General features: G+C 38.5%; 1 protein-coding gene across 1 annotated transcript; it reads right to left on the bottom strand.

Annotated features, from left to right (window-relative positions):
* Positions 1-309: 309 nt before the first annotated feature.
* LOC133746176 (small ribosomal subunit protein uS2y-like) lies at positions 310-2,611 on the bottom strand. The gene is made up of 5 exons (XM_062174339.1): positions 2,364-2,611; positions 1,529-1,791; positions 1,150-1,347; positions 817-1,030; positions 310-592 (listed from the first exon to the last, which is right to left on the bottom strand). Exons 1-5 carry the CDS (start codon positions 2,506-2,508, stop codon positions 498-500), a joined length of 915 nt encoding a protein of 304 aa, XP_062030323.1. The 5' UTR covers positions 2,509-2,611; the 3' UTR covers positions 310-497.
* Positions 2,612-20,780: the final 18,169 nt, after the last annotated feature.

Raw genomic sequence — 20,780 nt, 5'->3', positions numbered from 1 at the left:
GCAAAGTCAACAAACAAGATAACCTTTTACCCAAATTTCAACACGTATCTAAATAAAAGATTTTATTTGGGTCACGTGTTGCGCTATCTTAGGTCTTCAATCATGTTGCATAAGACAACATTGATCTTCGACATGAGGACTATGATGCTAAATTGATTGATAATGGATGTTGGCTCATGAGAATTGAGGGTAGTTTAGATATTTTTGAGTTGTGTATTTAGTAAAATGCTAGAAGAAAAGATTGCATACTATATTGAGTAAGGGATGTGTATTAAGTTATCAAGAGTGTGTATTTAAAACGAAACAAGATGAGTACAATAAAACATTAAAATTACTTGAAAGCATTTTCTCAAAATCTCCAACAACACTGAAATCTAGAACTTAATTGTTTCAGAAACAGCCGATCCATCATCCAAAAACTTTAACGAACCCAAAAAAGAAGAAATTACTCTAGTTCCATACAAGCTTTCAACACTGATGACACTACCAAAATTTCCTTAATCCCAACCACTGGCGACTACAGGAGCACCACCCTCAAGGATGGGAGCGGCAACCGGTGGTGCTGGAGCAGAATCCCATCCCTCTTGCGCAACTGCATTCAAACAGAATATGAACAAGAAAATGCATCAGTACAAGCAGAAAAACAGGCGAATATTTATGTTACTGAGTTTCCTTGCCACTATCCCACAGTATTCAACTCTTTCAACACAGTGATTCTAGCAATCACAGTGGATGTGTCCAAAACAGCAAGTGGGAAAAAATACAATGATGCTAGCACAGAACTTCACACAAATAAACAGGGATGACGAGTGATACCTGGTTCTCCAGTCCAGCCGGTAGCAGCAGTTGCTGGAATAGCACCAGCTGGGGCCACCACATCTGTAGACCAAGAAGCATCAGCAATTTGGGCAGGCCATTGATCACCACCAAGACCAGCAGAATAATCTGCAATGTACTCTGGAGCTTGGACTGTGTCTTCCTCCTCCTGTGGCTTGGCCTCCTCAGGCTCTCTATAGAAGAACAAATCCACCTGCACGTTGAAATTTGGGTCAACAGAGACATAGATTGCCTATTGAGACTTAAACCCACTGGTTTCCATACAATGCAATATTGAGGCATCACATTGTTCGCCTAGTGGCAGGGGCTTACCATGACATCCCACTTATGTCCTGGCCTAAGGGAACCGCGCATCTGCAAAACCATCCTTGCTAGCAACCAGAAAAGGCATCCAATACTGTGCTTCCCCTTGTTATTGGCTGGAATGCCAATGTCAACATAACGCATGGGGGAATCAGTATCACAAAAGGCGATGGTTGGAATGTTTCCAAGAGCAGCTTCCTTAATTGGCTGCAAGCACATTAAGACTATTAGTAAACAATCACCGTTTCAAAGAGCATGTGATCAGAAAGAAGAGAATTACATGATCACACACAAAATCATACTCCTAGCAAATATCACAGCTTTACTGTTATGACTGTTTCAAACACAAGAACATAAACGACTACTAGAAAAGGAGGATGCCCATCACCTGGTGATCAGTCCTTGGGTCGGTCAAAATGAGAAGGCGGGGCTCATTGAATGAAGTCTGGAGCTGATTGGTAAATGTACCAGGAGTGTGCCTTCCGGCAATTGCATTAGCACCAGTGTGCTGAGCAAATTTCAGGACAGCCCTCTGTCCGTAAGGCCTTGCAGACTGCACAATGATGTCCTTGGGGTTTTCAATAGCAACAATAACCCTGGCAGCCAGCTGAAGTTTTTCCCATGTCTTCCCAAGGTTGATAATGTAAATACCTGAGAATCACCAAACAGCAATCAAGTAAATGTCAATGCCCCAAAACAATTGCTTTCCGACTAAAGAAAAAGTACACCAGATCACAGGAATACCACTCTATCACCACCAAAGATATCGTAAAGTAAACTACATTTACATTTACAATGTCAATTGATAGATAAAAAAGAACCAAATCCTAACAATTTATGCTTTATGCATTATCAATGAGCCGCAACGCATCATCACAAAACAAACCGGATTGCCAAATCTGTTGCTCACAAACATACAAAAACAAAAACACTTCTCGATTTCTAGTTTTTCCGAGTTCAAATTTCGAATAAGATGGGTAACTATTCGTTTAACAAAAAAAATATATGACAGGGATACGTACAGAGAATATCAAAGCCACACTGTAAGCATAGATCTAGCAAAACCCTAAATGAACCCAGTGAATAAACCCTAAATTAAAATCACCTAGCAATACAAACACCATAAAAATCCAAACTTCGATACAGCATGAGATGCGATTTCTCAAAATCTATACAAAAATCAAAAGCAGAAGGGAAAAAGGAATGAAGGGGAGATGTAGTACCGTCGTTGCGGCGCTTGAAGACGTATCTCTCCATCTGGAAATCGCAGTTCTTGGTTCCGAGATGGACCTCGGCGGCCAACATCATCTGGATGTCAGCCTCCTTCTGGGAGAGCTGACGTGGAGGAGCAGCAGTGGTCGTCGCCATGGTGGTCAAGAGAAGACGGGATGAGAGAACAGCTCCGCCTCCGAAGTTGTGCTGTAGCAGGGAGAGAGGAGTGCAAATGAGGCCGTAGAGTGCAACTTCAACCTATTAAGCCCTTTTTATATGGGTCACATGGAAACCCTAGGGTTTTCTGTTTCTTTTTTTTCTCTTTTTTTTTTTTTTTTAAGAAAACTGAAAGTATGAGACCCCTTTGTGGTTTTGGTTCTATAACCCTAGCCTCTACGGTCTGGTTCAGTTTGGCTTTAACAAATGACCGACTTATATGAACTAGAAGTGCACGCATGCGATCGGATTGGGTTGGGTCAAAATTTCTTTTTGATCACAGTTGTTAGTTGGTTCAAAATTCTAACCGAATTGACTCGAAACTTTGAGTCGGCCTGTTTCAGTTTTAATTAAAACTCGAAAAAATGCTAGCAAAGTATTTGACATGCTTTTAACTTCTTCTGCAGATTTCCCAGATGCCGGTTTGCGTTGGGTGGATTGAGGCGCTCGATGTTGTCCTCCGATGGTTGGACGGCGACGGAGACGTGACGGTTGCCCAACGCCGGTGGTGGGTTGGCGGTTGTGGTAGCGGGGCGGTGAAGCTACTGCATTGGGCTGGGCTGGCTGAATACTATGCTGGTTTGGTCCTTTGGGCTTGGATGCAGCTGGTGGGCCCGATCTGGGCTGGAGATGGGGCTTGGGCTCACTTTGTGGACCTGGGCCAAGTTGTTCTATGTTCTTTTTATGCTTTTACTATTTTAAGTTGTCTAGTTGTTTTGCGCATTTGGCAAGCAATAAGTCCCTATATGTGTCATGTAGGGCTAGTCGGGCTGCGTGCCTGTATGTGCACTCAAAGTGCCTTATCTGCTCTAGGTCGGCGGCAAGTTCCTTACTTCGTCAAATAGTCGTTGCCGCTTAGTGGCAGGGTGAGACTAAGTGACGTCGGATCTATTTTCCAGCGGCAACATAGTAGGAAAGCTGTGCTAATGCTGGTAATTATGCTACGTTGTAATCGGGTTATATATCGAGTTATCTTTCTGTTATGTCAAAGCAAATAGAGTAGCCAGTAGCGCACACTTTGCTAGTTGGTGCTTGTTAGAATACAAGTTTTTTGTAGAGATTCCTGATATTATTTCGGGACATACTCTAGTTGCTTATTATGATCAGGGGTTTAGGCTCAATGTCCCCCACTTGTATTCAACAATTTCATTAATCAAGGCTTGAGGGCAGCCGCACCAGCCCTTTTATTTAAAAAAAAAAGAAAAAAAAGTCTGCTTTAGTGTTGAGTAATCCAATTCCATATTTTGTAGGAAATCTTAACAAAAGGAGAAAAAAGTAAAATTCCGACAAAATTCTTATGGCCCACCACCTTTGGCAATGCACTACCACACACGATGGTGCCATGTATATTCCGGTCATACTCATGGAGGAGCCAGGAGGAGGAATAACATTGTACTTATTCCATCACACACATTCACTATTTTTCCATCTCAACCAAATCTTAAATTTTTTGGTTCCAAATTAACTCCATCCATTTTCCTCGTTCACACACTATCCTTACTCCTTAAATACCCCAAATGTCCACTTTGAGCACACAAAAATCTGCTATGTAATAGTAGGTTTAATCACCATGATTTAACCATCATTACCTACTCTAACCTACATCATCACTCTCATACCCTTTTTTCTCTTGGTTTGGAATCTATTACCACTCTAACACTCCACCATTTGTGTAAGACCCCGGAAATTTGTTATTAATTTCTAAATGTTTTCTGAAATTAATGAAGTGTTCGTTGGTACGATTTCGTAGTTCGAGAGTGGAGCAGAAGTGTTTTGAACAATTATTCGCTCGAAATGCTTCGTCTCAAGGGTTGACTTTTATACGTTAAGATTTTGTGAAAACTTCCTTCACGAAAATTGTAGAGCGCGTTGATACGAGTTCGTGGACATGCGGAACGCGAAAATCGGAGTTCATATGAAGAAGTTATGGCTATAGGAAAAAGTTTCCATTTCGGTATAAAGGACGAAATTTTCTGAAATTTGCAAAAAAGGACAGGTTTCCATTTCGAGAAACCCGAGCTCTCTTCTCTCTCCTCCCACCGGAAAATCGTGTTTTTTCTTCTTCCGGCCATTTCTCCCTCCTCCGGCCACCGTTGGATGTGAAATTTCTTGGGTTATCTTCGCCTCGACCTTGCCACCTGTTGGTGGTGGCTTTGCAACCTATCTCGGCCCGTAGCCGCCGCTGCAAGCAAAACCCGATTCAAGCTACAGTGGGAGGTCAACGACGAAGATACGCCAATATCTTCGTCGTCCAGCCACCATAGCTCGAACCGCTTGGCTTTTTGGAATCCTCTCAAGACGGTGATCATGATCCTCAAGTGGTTTGAACCAATCTGAAGTGTGGAGGAAGAAATCAAGCAAATCGGATTCTTGGAGGATTTTCCGATCTACTTCCTTTCGGGGTAATTTCTGGCCACTTCCACTTTGATTTAGATTACATGCTAGTTGGGAAAGTTATTTGTCTCGTTGAGACGAAGAGATGCATATAGGTTTCACCGCCATTCACGGTGGTTGACGGTGGCTCTGCCACCATCTGTGGTGGCACTTTCTGGTGGCTTCCGGCCCCCTCTAGGGCAGTTTCTGCTCCTCATTGCGATCTTCTCGTCGATACGAGCATTTTGATATATAGTTTGTAATTTTTGGAAATCGTATAAGCAAGTTATGAATTTTAGCGTTTTAGGATTTTCGGTTCGATCGATTTTTTATCTGTGAGGATTGGGCCGTCCGATCGACTTGTTATTTTGATATCTTGATCGTATAAGTATTTTGGAGACCTCGGGTGGTCTCGGATGAAGTTTCACCTCGATTGGCATTACTTCGGGATTTTAGTGCAAACGGAGGTTCGAACTTTAATCGTTTTCAATTCGTGTACTAAGTTAAGATTGTATTGTACTTAGGTGATTGACGGGGCGTATTCGATACCTTATCTGCTGTAAGAGAAGATACAGCTATATTTTGAGGTGAGTAAATCTCACGTGGTTCATTTACGAATCGAGTTGCTTAATATTCGGAATTAATTAGTAATTGTAAATCGTTTTCGAAAATGAATATTTGGTTTAAATGATATGAACTCGATCGACTACGGTTCATAGGACTGCGGTTCACAGGTATGAAAATAAGATTTTAATTATAAAAATGAATTTCTCGATTTTGGTGCATGTGAACTATAGTTGGTATTAGTAGGCATCCCTGAGTGGATGACTGTGTATATATAAATTTAGTAATTTACGTGAAATATATATATTTGGATGGTGTGGCATTGTGATATGTAGACTTTTGGTGTTTTCATTCATATTATTGAATTGAACATCTACTTATGCCAGAATTATATTTGACGATTTATATTGTTGAAAGAATGATTTGGGGTTGTGATGTGACATTTGTGAGTCGTGTGAAATTTCTTTAAAGGGCTAAAGTCTGTTTAGTCCATGTACTATGTCTCTCTCATCGTTTCAGTCCTTGACATTCCAATTTAATCTGAAAAGTCCCTGAGGTCTCAATTTCCGTCTAATAGGTCCTTTCCGCGGGAAATTAGCAATTGGCCTTGGGTGAAATGTCCAATATACCCCTCAGTTATTTCTTTTTTCTTTTTTTTTTCTTTTTTAATTTATTTTTTTCCTTTTTAATTTCGTTTTTTTCTTTTTTCTTTTTCCTTTTTAATTTCATTTTTCCTTTTTTATTTTTTTATTTTTCCTTTTTCCATTTTAATTTCTTTTTTCTTTTTCCTTTTTAATTTCTTTTTTTCCTTTTTCCTTTTTTATTTTTCTTTTTCATTTCTTTTTTGCTTTTTAATTTCTTTTTTTCCTTTTTTTTTTTTCCTTTTTAATTTCTTTTTTGCTATTTCTTCTTTTTTTCTTTTTCGTTTTGCCTACTTTCTACTTCCTCAACCCACCAATCTCATTCCGATCAAACTCCACAACCCATCTGTTTCCCAATCAGTTCGGAAATTCGCCGCTAAACCACTCCCCTCTTGTTTTCACAGCCTACTTCTCTCTCTTCCACTCAAATCCCACTTTCTCTCTCCACATCAAGCCTCAATTTAGAAACTTTTCACTGAAAATTACCATTTTCTAACTTTTCACTGAAAACTACCATTTTTTCAAATTCTGAGGTTTTTGGGTGTTGCTCAAAATGGTGATTTGGATTTTGGGTTTGGTTGAAATGGTGGTTTTTGATGGCCAAGTTGACAAAAACCATAAGTGAAGAAGAAGAATAGTGATGGAAAAGAAAAATGGCCGCTGGCGTGGAGAACAAGAATTGGGGTTTCGGGTCGATCTGGATTGGTTCGCCAACGTGGCGCTACTGATGCAGCAGAATACGATGGTCATTAAAAAGGAAAAAGAAAAAAGAAAAAAAAAAGGAAAAAAGAAATTAAAAAGGAAAAAAAAAAAAAGGAAAAAAAAAATTAAAAAGAAAAAATTAAAAAGAAATTAAAATGGAAAAAGAAAAAAAATTAAAAAGAAATTAAAAAGGAAAAAGAAAAAAGAAACAAGAAAAAAAAGAAATTAAAAAGGAAAAAGAAAAAAAATTAAAATGGAAGAAGGAAAAAAAGAAAAATAAAAGGAAAAAGAAAAAAAAAGAAATTAAAAAGGAAAAAGAAAAAAGAAACAAGAAAAAAAAGAAATTAAAAAGGAAAAAGAAAAAAGAAAAAAAAAAGAAATTAAAATGGAAAAAGGAAAAAAATAAAAATAAAAAAGGAAAATGAAATTAAAAAGGAAAAAGAAAAAAGAAAAAAAAGAAATTAAAAAGGAAAAAAATAAATTAAAAAAGAAAAAAGAAATAACTGAGGGGTATATTGGACATTTCACCCAAGGCCAATTCCTAATTTCTCGCGGTAAGGACCTATTAGACGGAAATTGAGACCTCAGGGACTTTTCAGATTAAATTGGAATGTCAAGGACTGAAACGATGAGAGAGGCATAGTACAGGGACTAAACAGACTTTAGCCCTTCTTTAAATGTCTTATTCCGAGGGCCAAATGGTCTGAAGTCCGAAGGTTACAGTGATAACCTATGTTTTGTTCTGAGGGCCGAAAGGTCTGAAGTCCGAAGGTTACAGTGGTAACCTGGGTTTGTTCTGAGGGCTGAAATGTCTGAAGTCTGAAGGTTACAATGGTAACCTGGGTGCAAAGATATCGTAAGGCTGAACCTCGGCCGAGGTGATAGGTTACGATTCAGTTAGGGCTCTAATCTATCTGCAGTTATACTGCTTGGGGGATAACTTTGTATTATGGCACTCAGGAGTACATGTTTTTGAAAGAGAGTTTTGAGTGTATGCTTTCTTTTGTTGTCCAAGGAGGGACTTGATTTTCATATTATGGTGTGAGTTGAGATAATATGATTTTATCAGTTTAGTGATGTATGTTACCCTTAAGAGGTAAAGATGTCGAGTTTTGAAAACGAGTTATTTTGTGAGATTGTGTATTCGGAGTTGAAAGGGTGATTTCGTGGTTTCAGCGTGAGTTGTTTGAATTCTTTATTTATTTTCCTTTTCCATTCTATTGTCGATTTTTAAGTAATCTCCTGAATTAAACCATATGCAGGGATTACTATGATTTCTTTTGTTTGATTTTATTGTGATCTCCTGAACTAAACTATATGCAGGGATTACTATGATGTCTATTTTGGATTGTGTGTTTTTCGATGATCTCCTGAACTAATTTTCTATGCAGAGATTACCGGTTTTTATTTAGAATGATTTAATTTGTCACGGTAGTGAACTGTGTGTTCCTTAAAAAGAAAAGGATTTTGTTGTTGGAATTAATCATTGTGATGATTGTTGTCTTCGAGTCAAAAATGCGTCCTTGGGGTTATTTAGGTTACTCACACGAGCTTGCAAAATCTCACCGGGTTTGTTGTTTCAACCCAGTTCACTATTCCATGGTGTTGGGGTTATTGTGCAGGTTAGAATATCGAGTGATCGTCGTCGAAGTTGAGGTGTATGTTCGGTAGCGTGGACATCGAATGGTACTCTTAATTTGAAGTCTTCCGCTGTGTAGTGAGTTGTGGTGGGTGTGTTTACTTATTGAATTGTCATTCAATTTAATTTGTAAACTATCTGTAATGTAATATGTGACTCTAAAGAACTAGTCGGTATTGAGATTGTGAGCTCAATTTGTTTAGTTGCTTAATTTAAATGAAAAATTTTATATGTGTTTTTCTTGTGATTGTTGTTAAATTATCGCGTTTCGGATTTGAATTTATTTATTCAAAATTCGGGGTGTGACAATTTGCTTCTTACAAGGGCTGCTTCTTTTAGTTTCTCACCATCATTTCACACCTCTCTTTAAGCATCCCTTCTCCCATTGAAGAGGGCATCACCCTTGCCACCCCATTACATCTCATTTTTATCTTTATCTCCACCACAAAACCTTCATCTTCACCTCCCAAAATCCAAACTCATAATACCCAATCTACTCCATCTCCTCCATCATTACCACCACAATTACCATCTTCCACCACCACAAACTCCATCACCACCACCAGTACTACTTTATCACTACCACTCAAAGTTGGCTAATTGAGCACAATATCTTCATCTCCATTCCATTCATCATCAACAAAAAATTCATCATCCATCCATTCCACCATCAAGGAAGATTCAAGGAGCACTGAATTAGGAAAACCATGGAGAAGCTAGCCATCAATTTATCAAGCTTCAACTAGTTCACTATTTCCCAAGGTTCGAAAAATCGCTAGGCGCTAGTCGGCCGGTGGGCTGGGGAGGAGCGCCTAGGCGGTTTTGTATTTTTAAATTTTTATTTATTTTTATATCATATATATATATATATATATATAGAAGAGTATATATCAAGTATATATAGCCTAATATGAATACTTATTATAACTTATAAATAATAAAATATATATTCTATAAAATTATATTTTATTCCAAGTCCCCGTGCCCACAAACATGACCATTCTCCATTCTCCAACAACTTGATTGAATATTTATATAATTAGTATAAGAAACAGGAAAGCCTTCCACGCCACCTAACAAAGTTCAAACATAATCAATTAGTTATGCAGCCACTTGTCCATCTATCATCTCTCTCTCGACAAACAGCAGCCACCCCTCTATCTCTCTCTCTCTCTTGACAAACAGCCATGTTCATTATGATCTTTTCTTCCTCTCTTGCGCAAAACCAATAGCCACCACTCTCCAGTCTCTCATATTTCTCTTCATTGTTCAATCACCTCGTGAATAACTTCACAAAAACAAGGTTTCAATTCTCAGATTTCAAGATCTTGATTTAAGGGGAAGTTGGGTGGGGGTGGCTTGGGGGGAAGCTACGGTGGCTCGAGGGGAGCAGAGGGAGTCTGAGGCTTAGATAAAGCGGTGGAGCTGTGTGGAAGGGTGGTGCAGAGACGCGGTGGCTTGGTGGGAAGAGCAAATAGGAGTTGTGGGGATCAAATGGTTTAGGCGTTTAGCATATTAGGTCTGGACCCGCCCAATTTGGCTATTACTTGGCATGGATCTGATCTGAATATATAGCTAGCCCTTCACATGTTTCTACTTGTCTGGTCGATTTGGGGTTTCGGTGTTGCGAAAAAAGAAAGAAAAGCAAATTGAAACCCGCCCAGCTGCCCAAACGGACGCCTAAACCACCCAGACTGACATCCAGGCCACCTAGGCGGCCGCCTAAATCCATTCTGCCTAAGAGCTCCGTTTAGCTAATATTTGCCTCGATCTCCCGCCGCCCAGCGCTTAGGCGGCCGTTTTTTAGAACACTGCTATTTCTTTAAAATTCTTAATTTTTCTCAATGTATATTATATTTGGTGTTAATTTATATGGACATGAGTGAGTAGTTACTTTATTAGGGCTAGGGTTGAAAGCCCTAGCTAATCTTGTATAGATTGATGCTATAATTTGATGTGATGCAATTTTGTTTAACATGCCTACATGCTAGTTCAAGAGTTGAATGCATATACTTAGACTTTACCAATTTGAGTATGTGTGTTTGTCATGTCATGATATAGTGTTTCGAGATTGGTAACCTTTGAATGTTAAAGCATGAACGCACACTAGGTGTGCATGTAGCAGTTGTGAATTACAATCACTTAGAGATAAGCTTTGTTAGTTTGCATGGTTTCTTCATCTCCAAACTTTATGCACTTAGGGTAATGCACTAGATACCTAACTAGATTGAAATGCATGACTTAAGTAGGTAATTAAGTACTACACCCAAAAGGGGTTGCTTGATATCACAAGATGAGCATGTCCCTTGTCATACCCGAGAAGGATGCAATGAGAGAAATTGTTTAATTAATTTTACATCATTCATATTGAAATGCATTAATACTTGCAAGGGAGGTTAGTGGTAGACAATCTAATTCCTAACTTTCATCCATTTAATCACTAGTTTAGTTTAGAGTAATTTAGTCTACATTTGAGCATTTAGTTGTTTTCAATTCAAAAACCAAAATCAAATGACTACTTCATCTTGCACATACTCACCATGAGCCTAGATTTCCTTGTGATTCTAGGTTCGTGATTGTACATTTGCATATTCTAGCTCTCCTTAAGTTCACACCCGAGCTAGCGAAATGAATCCAATCCTTGTGGGTTCAACAACCTTTCTTAAAAATCCTTATACTATTACTTGTACCCCTTATACTTGAGGGTGACTATTTGGCTGACAGAGTCATCTTTGTCAAAGTATGACATTCAAATAATCGTCAAGTTTCAACCCACTCCAAATTTCCCAAGGCTTAGTCAAGTCGGACGTTCATTCTCCAATTTGTCCAGGTATAGGTGAGGCCCTTCATCTCGAAGTCTAACAAACCACATGCTGCACACATTTGCTGGAAATCCGAGCATGAAATTATGTTAATCTTTTTAGAACCAGGTTCTTACGTGCCCCAACGATACATCAAAACTCATAAAGTTTAGACTTCATACTAAAAAAAAATGCAAGCAAATCTTATGCTAAACTATAGTTAAGTTATCACATACCTAAATTTAAAACTTTGAACTAAAAGCAAAAAGTTCATTTACGATACATAAATGTATCAGTACATTAAGTAGACTATTTGATATAGAGTTAGATATATTATATGTAGTGGTAGAGGCTAGTTTAGCATGATCTTGAGCTAGTCTACGACTGTAAGGAACTGATCTACTTTTATTAAGACTTGGTCTAGAATTTTCCCCAAAAGCAAACCATAATAATCCAAAGGTCAAATCATACTAAAAGAAAATTGTTCAATAAAGTTAAACATAAGGAAGAAGCAATAAGAGAACTTTGAGCTAAACCTAAAAGCTTCGTGCTTTTATCTACCAATCATATGCTTGCATACTCTAGCCTCACTTCGTTATTCAAAGTTAGAAAGTTGAGTAACCATACATTCTAATTCACTAGAAGTCCAAGACAAATAAAGTCCCAAATCAGAGCAAATTATTGTTGACAAACTTAAATTATGCAAAACAAAAAAAGAAAAGTAATGAATATTACATCACTCAAGCCTCTCTAGTTCACTATGAAGCTTTGAATCAAGTATACTAGGGTTAACCACTGCAAGTGGTCTAGTGGTTCTTACCTAGTTGGGTGTGCTCCCCAACCTAGGTTCAGACCCCGAAGCTGTCAAAGTGGCTAGGCATTGTGCTACAATGCACAGTTGGAGCATTTCACATGCACCGAAGGGGTTTATCTTGGGCCTACGAAGCCTTTGGGTTCCCCTTGACAAAGTAAAAAAAAAGTATATATACTAGGGTTTTTGTTTATACAAAAACCCATAGTCATTAACAATCACTCAATTAAAACTTGAGCCTCAACCATTTTGAGTGTTGATGATGTTTTAAAAAAGTTTTGTCAATGCTAAAAGCAGCTTCTAAAGCCACTATTGATGCAGGGGAAAACAAACACACCTTTTGCATTTTGTGACAAAATAGGATATGTAAACAAGCCAATAATTGAAAATTAGGATTGGCAGGTTCTTCATCACCAATATCAACACTTGAGTTATCAACGTACTTTTGGAATCTAGAGAAGTTTAGGAGCCATTGGATTAAAATATGCATATCTATAATATAGCTTCAATAACATTAATTGACTTCACTCATCAACCATCACCCCACCATACTCTTGTCTTATTTGAACTTAGGAAATGAAAACTCAAGATACAACAGCCTGTTTCTTGGCTTTAAAGATATAGAGGTTGAGTTAGATGAAACTTTATCTTCCTTCTTGTGTACGATACTAAATGCTTTGAGTATTCGTTGCAATATTTGCACGTCTCTTACTTTTCTTTACATTTGGCAACCTCTAGCTAGTTGAAATTAGTCATGTTTCAAGATTACATAGGGTGCAAACTACATTTTTGACATACTTGGATGAAACTATTGTAAACCATAGCAAAAGAAGAAAGGGAGAGCAAGAGTTATATGTTTGATGGCAGTTTGTATAAAGATACTGAGATTATATGTGCTGGATGAGTCCTCAAAATGATAAGGGTTAGTGGATAAATGAGTTGTCTGCCAAGTTAGGCATTGGTCAAGTTGTTGAAGCTGAACTTTGGAGGTTTTTGAAAGGTATGGAAATGGCTTGGTAGAATGATCGATCGTAGATTGTTGGAGATAGAAATGGATTCAATTGTTGTGGTGAAGTTGCTTCTCTCTATGACTGATAATTTTCATCCTCTTTAGTCTTGTGGCAAACAGTCAGGAGCTTTTGAGAAGAGATTGGAATGTGTCTTTTATCCATATATACAGAAAGTGTAATTCAGGCTGATTTGTTGGCAAACATTGGTCATGATTATGAACCTAGCTATAGATTCTTTAGCTCTCCCCCCGTTGATGTCATTCATCTTTTGAAAGCTGATTTATTAGGCTTATCTAAGCCAAAATTGGTTGTGATTAATTTAGGTCTCTTGTCCTTTGCTTTTGGGCTTCCTTGTCATAAAAAGGAAGGAGAAAATGAGAGATTTGTTGTGGAAATCAGGAATATGACTAATCTCTTGGAATATTAAAAAAAAAAATCTAAAAATCATAGTTTTGAATAAAGAAAAAAAAAAGAAAGCGTGTTTCTTAGATTTGAGACCACAACAATGAGCAAGATCTTATTCATGTCCTCATTAAATTGATTTTTTTTTTTTTTTTTTTGAGAATAATAGTCAACCATTTTATTAATAATAAACATAAGAAAAATTACAACTTAAAAATGTAGAAACTACATCAAAATATAAACTAGTAAGGGAAATACTAGATGCAATAAAGCATCGGAAATAAAACCTAACAAAGGTACGAAAGGATGCAATTAAGCATTTGATGACGCCCAGGACAGATGCCGGGCTATGTAAAACGGTTCCAATAGTATGGCCGACCATACTTCCACGCATATAAATACGTCGAATAGAGGGTAACCTTCTATCAAGGTAACCGCCGGTAGTGTGACCGACCTTGCCTACTCCACGCAATAAAATGCGCTGAATAGAGAGCAATCTTCTACCTAAGTAACCAAAGAAGCAATTCCAGCATGTAGATAAATTTAGGGCCCAAGAAAAGTCTCCCGGATCCCAAATGCGAATCCTCATAGCTTCGGGCTCATTCACCAGCTGCAAAACCCCAAGAAGTAAGGCCCAACCCAAAGTCCTACTTGAGCAATTCAACAGAACAGAGGCCCAGCCAACCCTAGCAAAGGCCCTTCGTGAGCAAAAGGCCCAGGTCCATGGTTGGACACCCAAAATCTCTCTGGGCACCCAGACCTGCCTTGTCCTCGCCCCCAATCGCTGAACCGCCAGTCCTCGCCGGAGGAACCCCGTCCCAGATTTGTTCGCACGACTCAAGCCGTCGCCGCCTGCCTCATCAGTCTTGTGGCGGTGTCCGCGGAGGACCGAAGAATTGCTACAGCAGACCTAACCCCCACCGGTCAGATATGTGACATAGCAATCGCCGAATCCACTGGTCTCTGCTCTCGATTTCAACCGCCGCTCCACCATCACTCGTTGGAGAAGGAACCACTCGGCCCCATCAATCCGACAGCACCCGCCGCCACCCATGCCATTGGCCGCAGTACAGATGCCGCCCAGGACCCGACCACTGCGCCCTGGATCCCAGATTTTCCAATCACCAACAGTCCCCAATCCAAATGGACGACGAACCGAAGGCGACCTCAAGACCCAGATCGACCCAATCTGAGGATGAATGAACGAAGTCGCTTCACCACGGGTCGAAGACCTCGACGTCTTGGAGAGTAAAAAAAAGGGAGAGACGGCTTGGACCATACTCGAAGGCTGCGACACCAGGGGAAGTGCCGGAAATTTGCTCCATCTGAGATGGAGGAAGTTGCAGAAACGCATACCCATGGGCGGCATTCTCTCAAACCCTAGCAGAGGGTTTTTAGTTAAGTCTCATTAAATTGATATTCATATGCTAAACTTGAGAAAATCTGAATAGTTAATGCACTTTTCTAACTCTTTAGTAATAGTGCATATCCATAGCAAAGGTTGATTTATGATTACCACTTTTGTGCTAATGAAGTTTAAAGTTTCATCATAAAAAAAAATCTTTAGAAACTTGACCACACATAGAGCGAATGACTAAAATATAAATCATAGAAATTTTTAAATGAAAATTTGTAAGAAGCTTATTCGTGCACTCTTTGCTAATTGATGCTTGTTAGAATACATAGATTTATGAAGAATCCTGGTATTATTTTAGGATGTTCTCTGTATGCTTACTGTAATCTGGGGTTCAGGCTCTATGTCCCCCTCTTGTATTCTGCAATTTCATTAATCAAGGCTTGAGGGTAGCCGCACTAGCCCCCTTTCAAAAAAAAAAAAAAAAGGACAAAAGTCTAACAAAGTTCTATTTGTGATGAGTTGTGTAATAGTTTATATGGAGAATTAGTATACGCTATGCGTCGCTGACAAACAACAATTTATAAAATATGACTTAATACATTTCAATTTGTTAAAGTCAAGAAAATGAATCATAAAAAGCTTAACAATTTGTTTTATGTTAAATGTGAGGAGTGAATTTTTTTTTTCTCTGAGTAAAATAAGGTCATCGCTTTAATGAAATTGAAAGATTACAATGATACGATACAAAAATGCATCAAGAGAGAAAATAAACAGTAAACAGTGTGAAAGGGAAAGATGCAAAAATTGCATCAGAATTACAAGGTAATATTAATAAAGCAAAAGCAGCAGCGTATAAACACATAACTGATTTTACACTACAGATTGCAGCTGTGTAATGAACTGGGTAGTTGGTGGTTTGACTACCCATGCAAATCCAAATCCAAATCCAATGCAGAACAAAGGTCAATCTTCCACCAGAAAATCAAAGCCAGCCAAGGGCATTAGAACATGGCTATGTTGGCAGAAGATCTTTCACTTACGAATACCATAAACCCGGGTCAACAGATAAAAATTATTTGTTAGTTAAAATTTAATTAGCATAACCATACCACATGTGTGAACCCTAGTAATTTTATTTAATTACTTTGGATTTTCATAGGCTTATTAATTGCGAATTTTATTTTCCTTAGTTCGAAGTACTTGAGCTTGGAAGTGATAATAATGTTGGCTTGTTTCGGTTAAACTGGGCTTTAGTGTGATATGTTTACAACTTGGGCTTAAGGAGATGATGAGAGCCTACCATGGCTATTGAAGCTTAGCACCTCCATCTCTCCCCTCAGCAAATCTTCTAGTCATCTCAACATCAACCACGCACACCAATTACATCTCACATTGATATGGGTTCTCTGTATTCATGTCTTTAATAAAGAATATTAATTGATTTGTTTTGATTTTTTATGGGAAATTAAAACAAATCATGAATTTAATTGAAGGAACTACAAGCGTACACTACTCAGATTAGATGAATGATCAATTGTGATGCTTTGAGTTATGACCTTGATTACACCCAACGACATATGATTTTAGAACTATTTACAAGATATGCAATGTAGAGAAGAGTCAAATACTCTCCAAGCCTCTATTTTTCAACAACGATAACGTTTTAGAAACTATGGTTTCTTGGGTGTTGCATCATATCGCACCATTGAAAGTGGTGGGGTGCCTCACCGATGCTGAGGAACGAATGTTGGATATGGAGAGAGAGGTGGCTAGGGGTGGAGGTATGTGGCGACCCGGAGACCGGATTACCACAGCGCCGCCTCCCCAAGGAATCCTACACCCGCGACACTTAGGGAGTAAGTGCTTTGGGCCTAGAATTTCTCAAAGAGACAAGGCCTTTAGGTTGGAGAACAAGAAATGTATAAGCCCAAAATTCTTAGGCTCGCATAGTGGGCTTGGCTCGTAACCACAAGGTTACGAGCTAGACAAGGAAGAGGAAAGGAAGGTGGTGTTGTGTTGAATTAAGAACCTACGTCATTTTTAGTTCTTAGCCCAAGTTTACATTAGGTTCATTGAATGGTAATTTACGTGAGTCTTCTAGGTCTAGCCCACTAGGACCTAAACTCAAGTGGAGGTTCTAACCCTAGGGTTCCACTTTGGTGGTAAGCAATCACACGCATCATCAACCATACATATCTTTACAAAAATTTGACGGGATCAAACATGCCAAATAAAGAGAAAAATAAACTTTAAATAAAACAATTTGCGGCCTCCAAACATTATCCTCCGTACCTAAGCTTCGACAGCGACAGCTTGCAAAACAAACTAAAGTAGGGGTTAGGCTCCTACATCCAATCATTGCCCATGCCCGCGCCCATATCTAAGTTTGAAAACATGAGTTATCTTTTTGATAAAAGGTAGTAGATACAAACCGGTTTGTGATTCCACGAGATCGTCACCACGTAATTATAATTTCCACGACAATTGATCTCCTTCCACATAACCGTCCATCTAGCCAATCACTTTCCGGAATTCAATTATCACAAGGCTAGAGACAAAGGGGATAATCAATAACAAGGGCATGGTGCACATTGCCCACCACTGGTGGCTTGGGATTTTCAATCCCCAAGGAGGAACAAACCATCTCCTTAAATCCCCATCAATTGCCAACACATTATTCCAACCACGCAAACCATTTCAAGTGTAAAAACAGATAATTTTCAAAAACATGCAAGCTAAAGAGGCCTAATATAAAACATAGTATATGCAAGAAAAGCATAGATAGAGTTAAAGGCATCCCCTACTTGGAACTCGAGCTTTCTCTTGCAGCACTTGGCCTCAATGCAACCTTGTAGCAACCACCAACTTCACAAGATCCTACCAAGATATCGAGCCTAGATCAAATAAGCGACATAAACAACGATAAAAAAAGCTAGCAATTCACTCTCAATACTCTCTGAAGAAAACCCCTCCTTTAATCTAATTTACTAACTAATAACCAGACCATTTGGGTTCCAAGAAGGAGTTGGTTTTTCAAGAAAAAGTTGTAAGAACACCTTTAAAAGACAATTTGTTAAAAGCTGGAAATAGAGTTTAAAAAGGAATTGTCAAGGGTCAAGGAAAATTAAATAGCAAACTACATATACCCCCTTGATAGGATTTCAAAACACAAAAAACTCTACAACATTTGGTTTTGAACATTTAAGGACAAAAGTTTACACTTAAGGACAATATGCTCTCCACTTGCCACATGTCATGAGTTAATTTACTTTTTTACCCTTAACTACTTATTTTGACTTGTAATCCCTTTATAAAGATTAATCTTACAAATAAGGACAATCTGCTCTCCACTTGCCACATGTCATGAGTTAATTTACTTTATTACCCTTAACTACTCATTTTGACTTCTAATAATTTTATATTACTTTTTTTTTTTCCGAGAATAATCCCTTTATGTTACTTTTTTTTCCCCTGAGGATAATCCATTTATGTTACTTTTTTTTCCCCCTTAACTACTCCTTTTGACTTATAATCCCTTTATATTACTTTTTTTTCTTTTTATGAGAATAATCCATTTATGTTACTTTTTTTTTTATAATAATCTGTTTATATTACTTTTTTTTTCTGAGAATAATCTATTTATGTTACTTCTCAAAAGCAAAAAAAATAAAATAATATATATATATATATATATATATATCTTTCTTCTACACGTTGCTAAGAGAAAGAATCTCAGACCTCACTCTCCTACTACTCTCATCTCATCGCCTAATCCTACTATTGCACTCGTCCAATCCTGCTACTGCACTCGCTGCACTCATACTCGTCAAGTTCTGCTACTGCACTTGTACTCGTGTCCAGTTCTGCTACTCATGTTCTGCTACTGCACTCATCATTGCCTAATCCTGCTACTGCACTCGCTGCACTCATACTCGTCCAGTTCTGCTACTGCACTCGTCATTGCCTAATCCTGCTACTGCACCCGTCTAATCTGCTACTGCACTCGCTGCACTCATACTCGTCCAGTTCTGCTACTGCACTTGTACTCGTGTTCTGCTACTGCACTCGTCATCACCTAATCCTGCTACTGGACCTGTCCAATCTCGCTACTGCACTCGCTGCACTCATACTCGTCCAGTTCTGCTACTGCACTTGTACTCTTGTCCTGCTACTGCACTCGTCATCGCTTAATCCTGCTACTGCACTCGTCCAATCTTGCTACTGCACTCGTCATCGCTTAATCCTGCTACTGCACTCGTCCAATCTTGCTGCTGCACTCATACTCGTCTAGTTTTGCTACTGCACTTGTACTCTTGTTCTGCTACTGCACTCGTCATCGCATAATCCTGCTACTGCACTCGTCCAATCTTGCTACTGCACTCATACTACTACACTTGTCCAATCCTGCTACTGCACTCGCTGCACTCATACTCGTCCAGTTCTACTACTGCACTTTTTCCTACGTGCCGGAGCTTTTCTTCTCACTGGTTTTGTTCGATTATTTCTTGTGTCATCACCCTTTTGCACCTCCACACAGTAGCCAATTTGAACCATAAACAATGAATATCATATCATTAACATAAACCATAAACTATAAAGTAGCAGATCAATTCAATTTGAACATTAGCATATCATATCATTGACAGTAGCCGATCATATCAAAGTAAACCACAGAACCTTAGTGATACTAAATTCATGAATCTGCTCCTCATGTATATCAAAGTAAACTACAAAACCTTTGTTACGCCCCGAATCAAATTTTTCATGTCTAATTTCAATAAAGCTTTGTGGTTGTTACTCAAAAAAAAAAAACGAGAAATGACGATTTTCTATACAATTTATTTAAGTTTCGATATTTTAGGGGGCACTAAAAGTTGACTTTTTGACCGGGTCAAAATTTGAATTTTTTTTTCATGAAAGTCGTAGAGGACGTTAAACCGAGCGCGTGCATATTTAGTTCGTAAAAATTGGACTTCGTATGCAAAAGTTATAAGCGAAATACGAAAGTTACTGTTTATGGTAATTAGGAAAATTACTGTGGGTAGGTCAAAAACCTACCCAGCCACTTTTCTCTCTCTTCTTCCCCGATCTTCTCTCTCTTCCTCTCTCTGCCCCACGTCGGCCCTCTCCCGTTTTTCCTTGATTTCTCCGGCATCCGGCAACCAAACGGTGAGCCACCACCCATAAAAGAACCGCCTCTTTCTCCTCTACACGTTGGTACCCGTGGGTCACGGCAATTTGGCCAGAAAACCATCAATTTTGGCCAAAATCATCACTGTAGCAGTTGTGTTCTCCGGCAAAATTCTCCATTTTCCGGCCACTTCCGGAAGTGAAATCGATCCTATTAAGAGCGCCTCGAGTCACTGATCATCTTCCCTCAAAGCTTCTAGCTGAAATTCTCACTGTGGAAGGAGAATTTGAAGGATTTCCAAATCGGTGAGTTTGGAAATTGATGAAACTCGGTTTAGGACAGTGGCAGTGTCGTAAATTATGATGAAACTCGAGTATTTTAGTCATTTGCCATTAAAATTGGGAATCAGGCTTAATTCATTTGGCTTTTGGGCCTGGGCTCATGTCCTTATTTGTATAAATCTTTTTACAAGTAGGTTTTTTGTGTTTACATCTATGGTCATGTGCTACTATGTAATTTTCTAAAAATTAAATTGTTCAAAATACTAGAGGTAAATTCTTGAGAAAATTTTGAAAGGAGGATGGTTTAACAACCAACTAAGTAAGATTAAAATGGTTATTGAATTTCAAGTGAAGCCATTTAAAGAGTAAAGGTTTTAAAGGCTAAAGTAAAACAAGGTACGTGCAGATTCTTCCAGAAATATCAGTTCTGTACACATATTTCAAAATTCCATAACTAATTCTAGAAACATTCTTTTGGGGTGATTCAAATTCTGAAACGT

Source organism: Rosa rugosa, chromosome 4 (assembly GCF_958449725.1).
Source record: "Rosa rugosa chromosome 4, drRosRugo1.1, whole genome shotgun sequence".
Taxonomy (NCBI): Eukaryota; Viridiplantae; Streptophyta; class Magnoliopsida; order Rosales; family Rosaceae; genus Rosa; species Rosa rugosa.
This window is presented reverse-complemented; position numbering and strand designations above follow the sequence as displayed.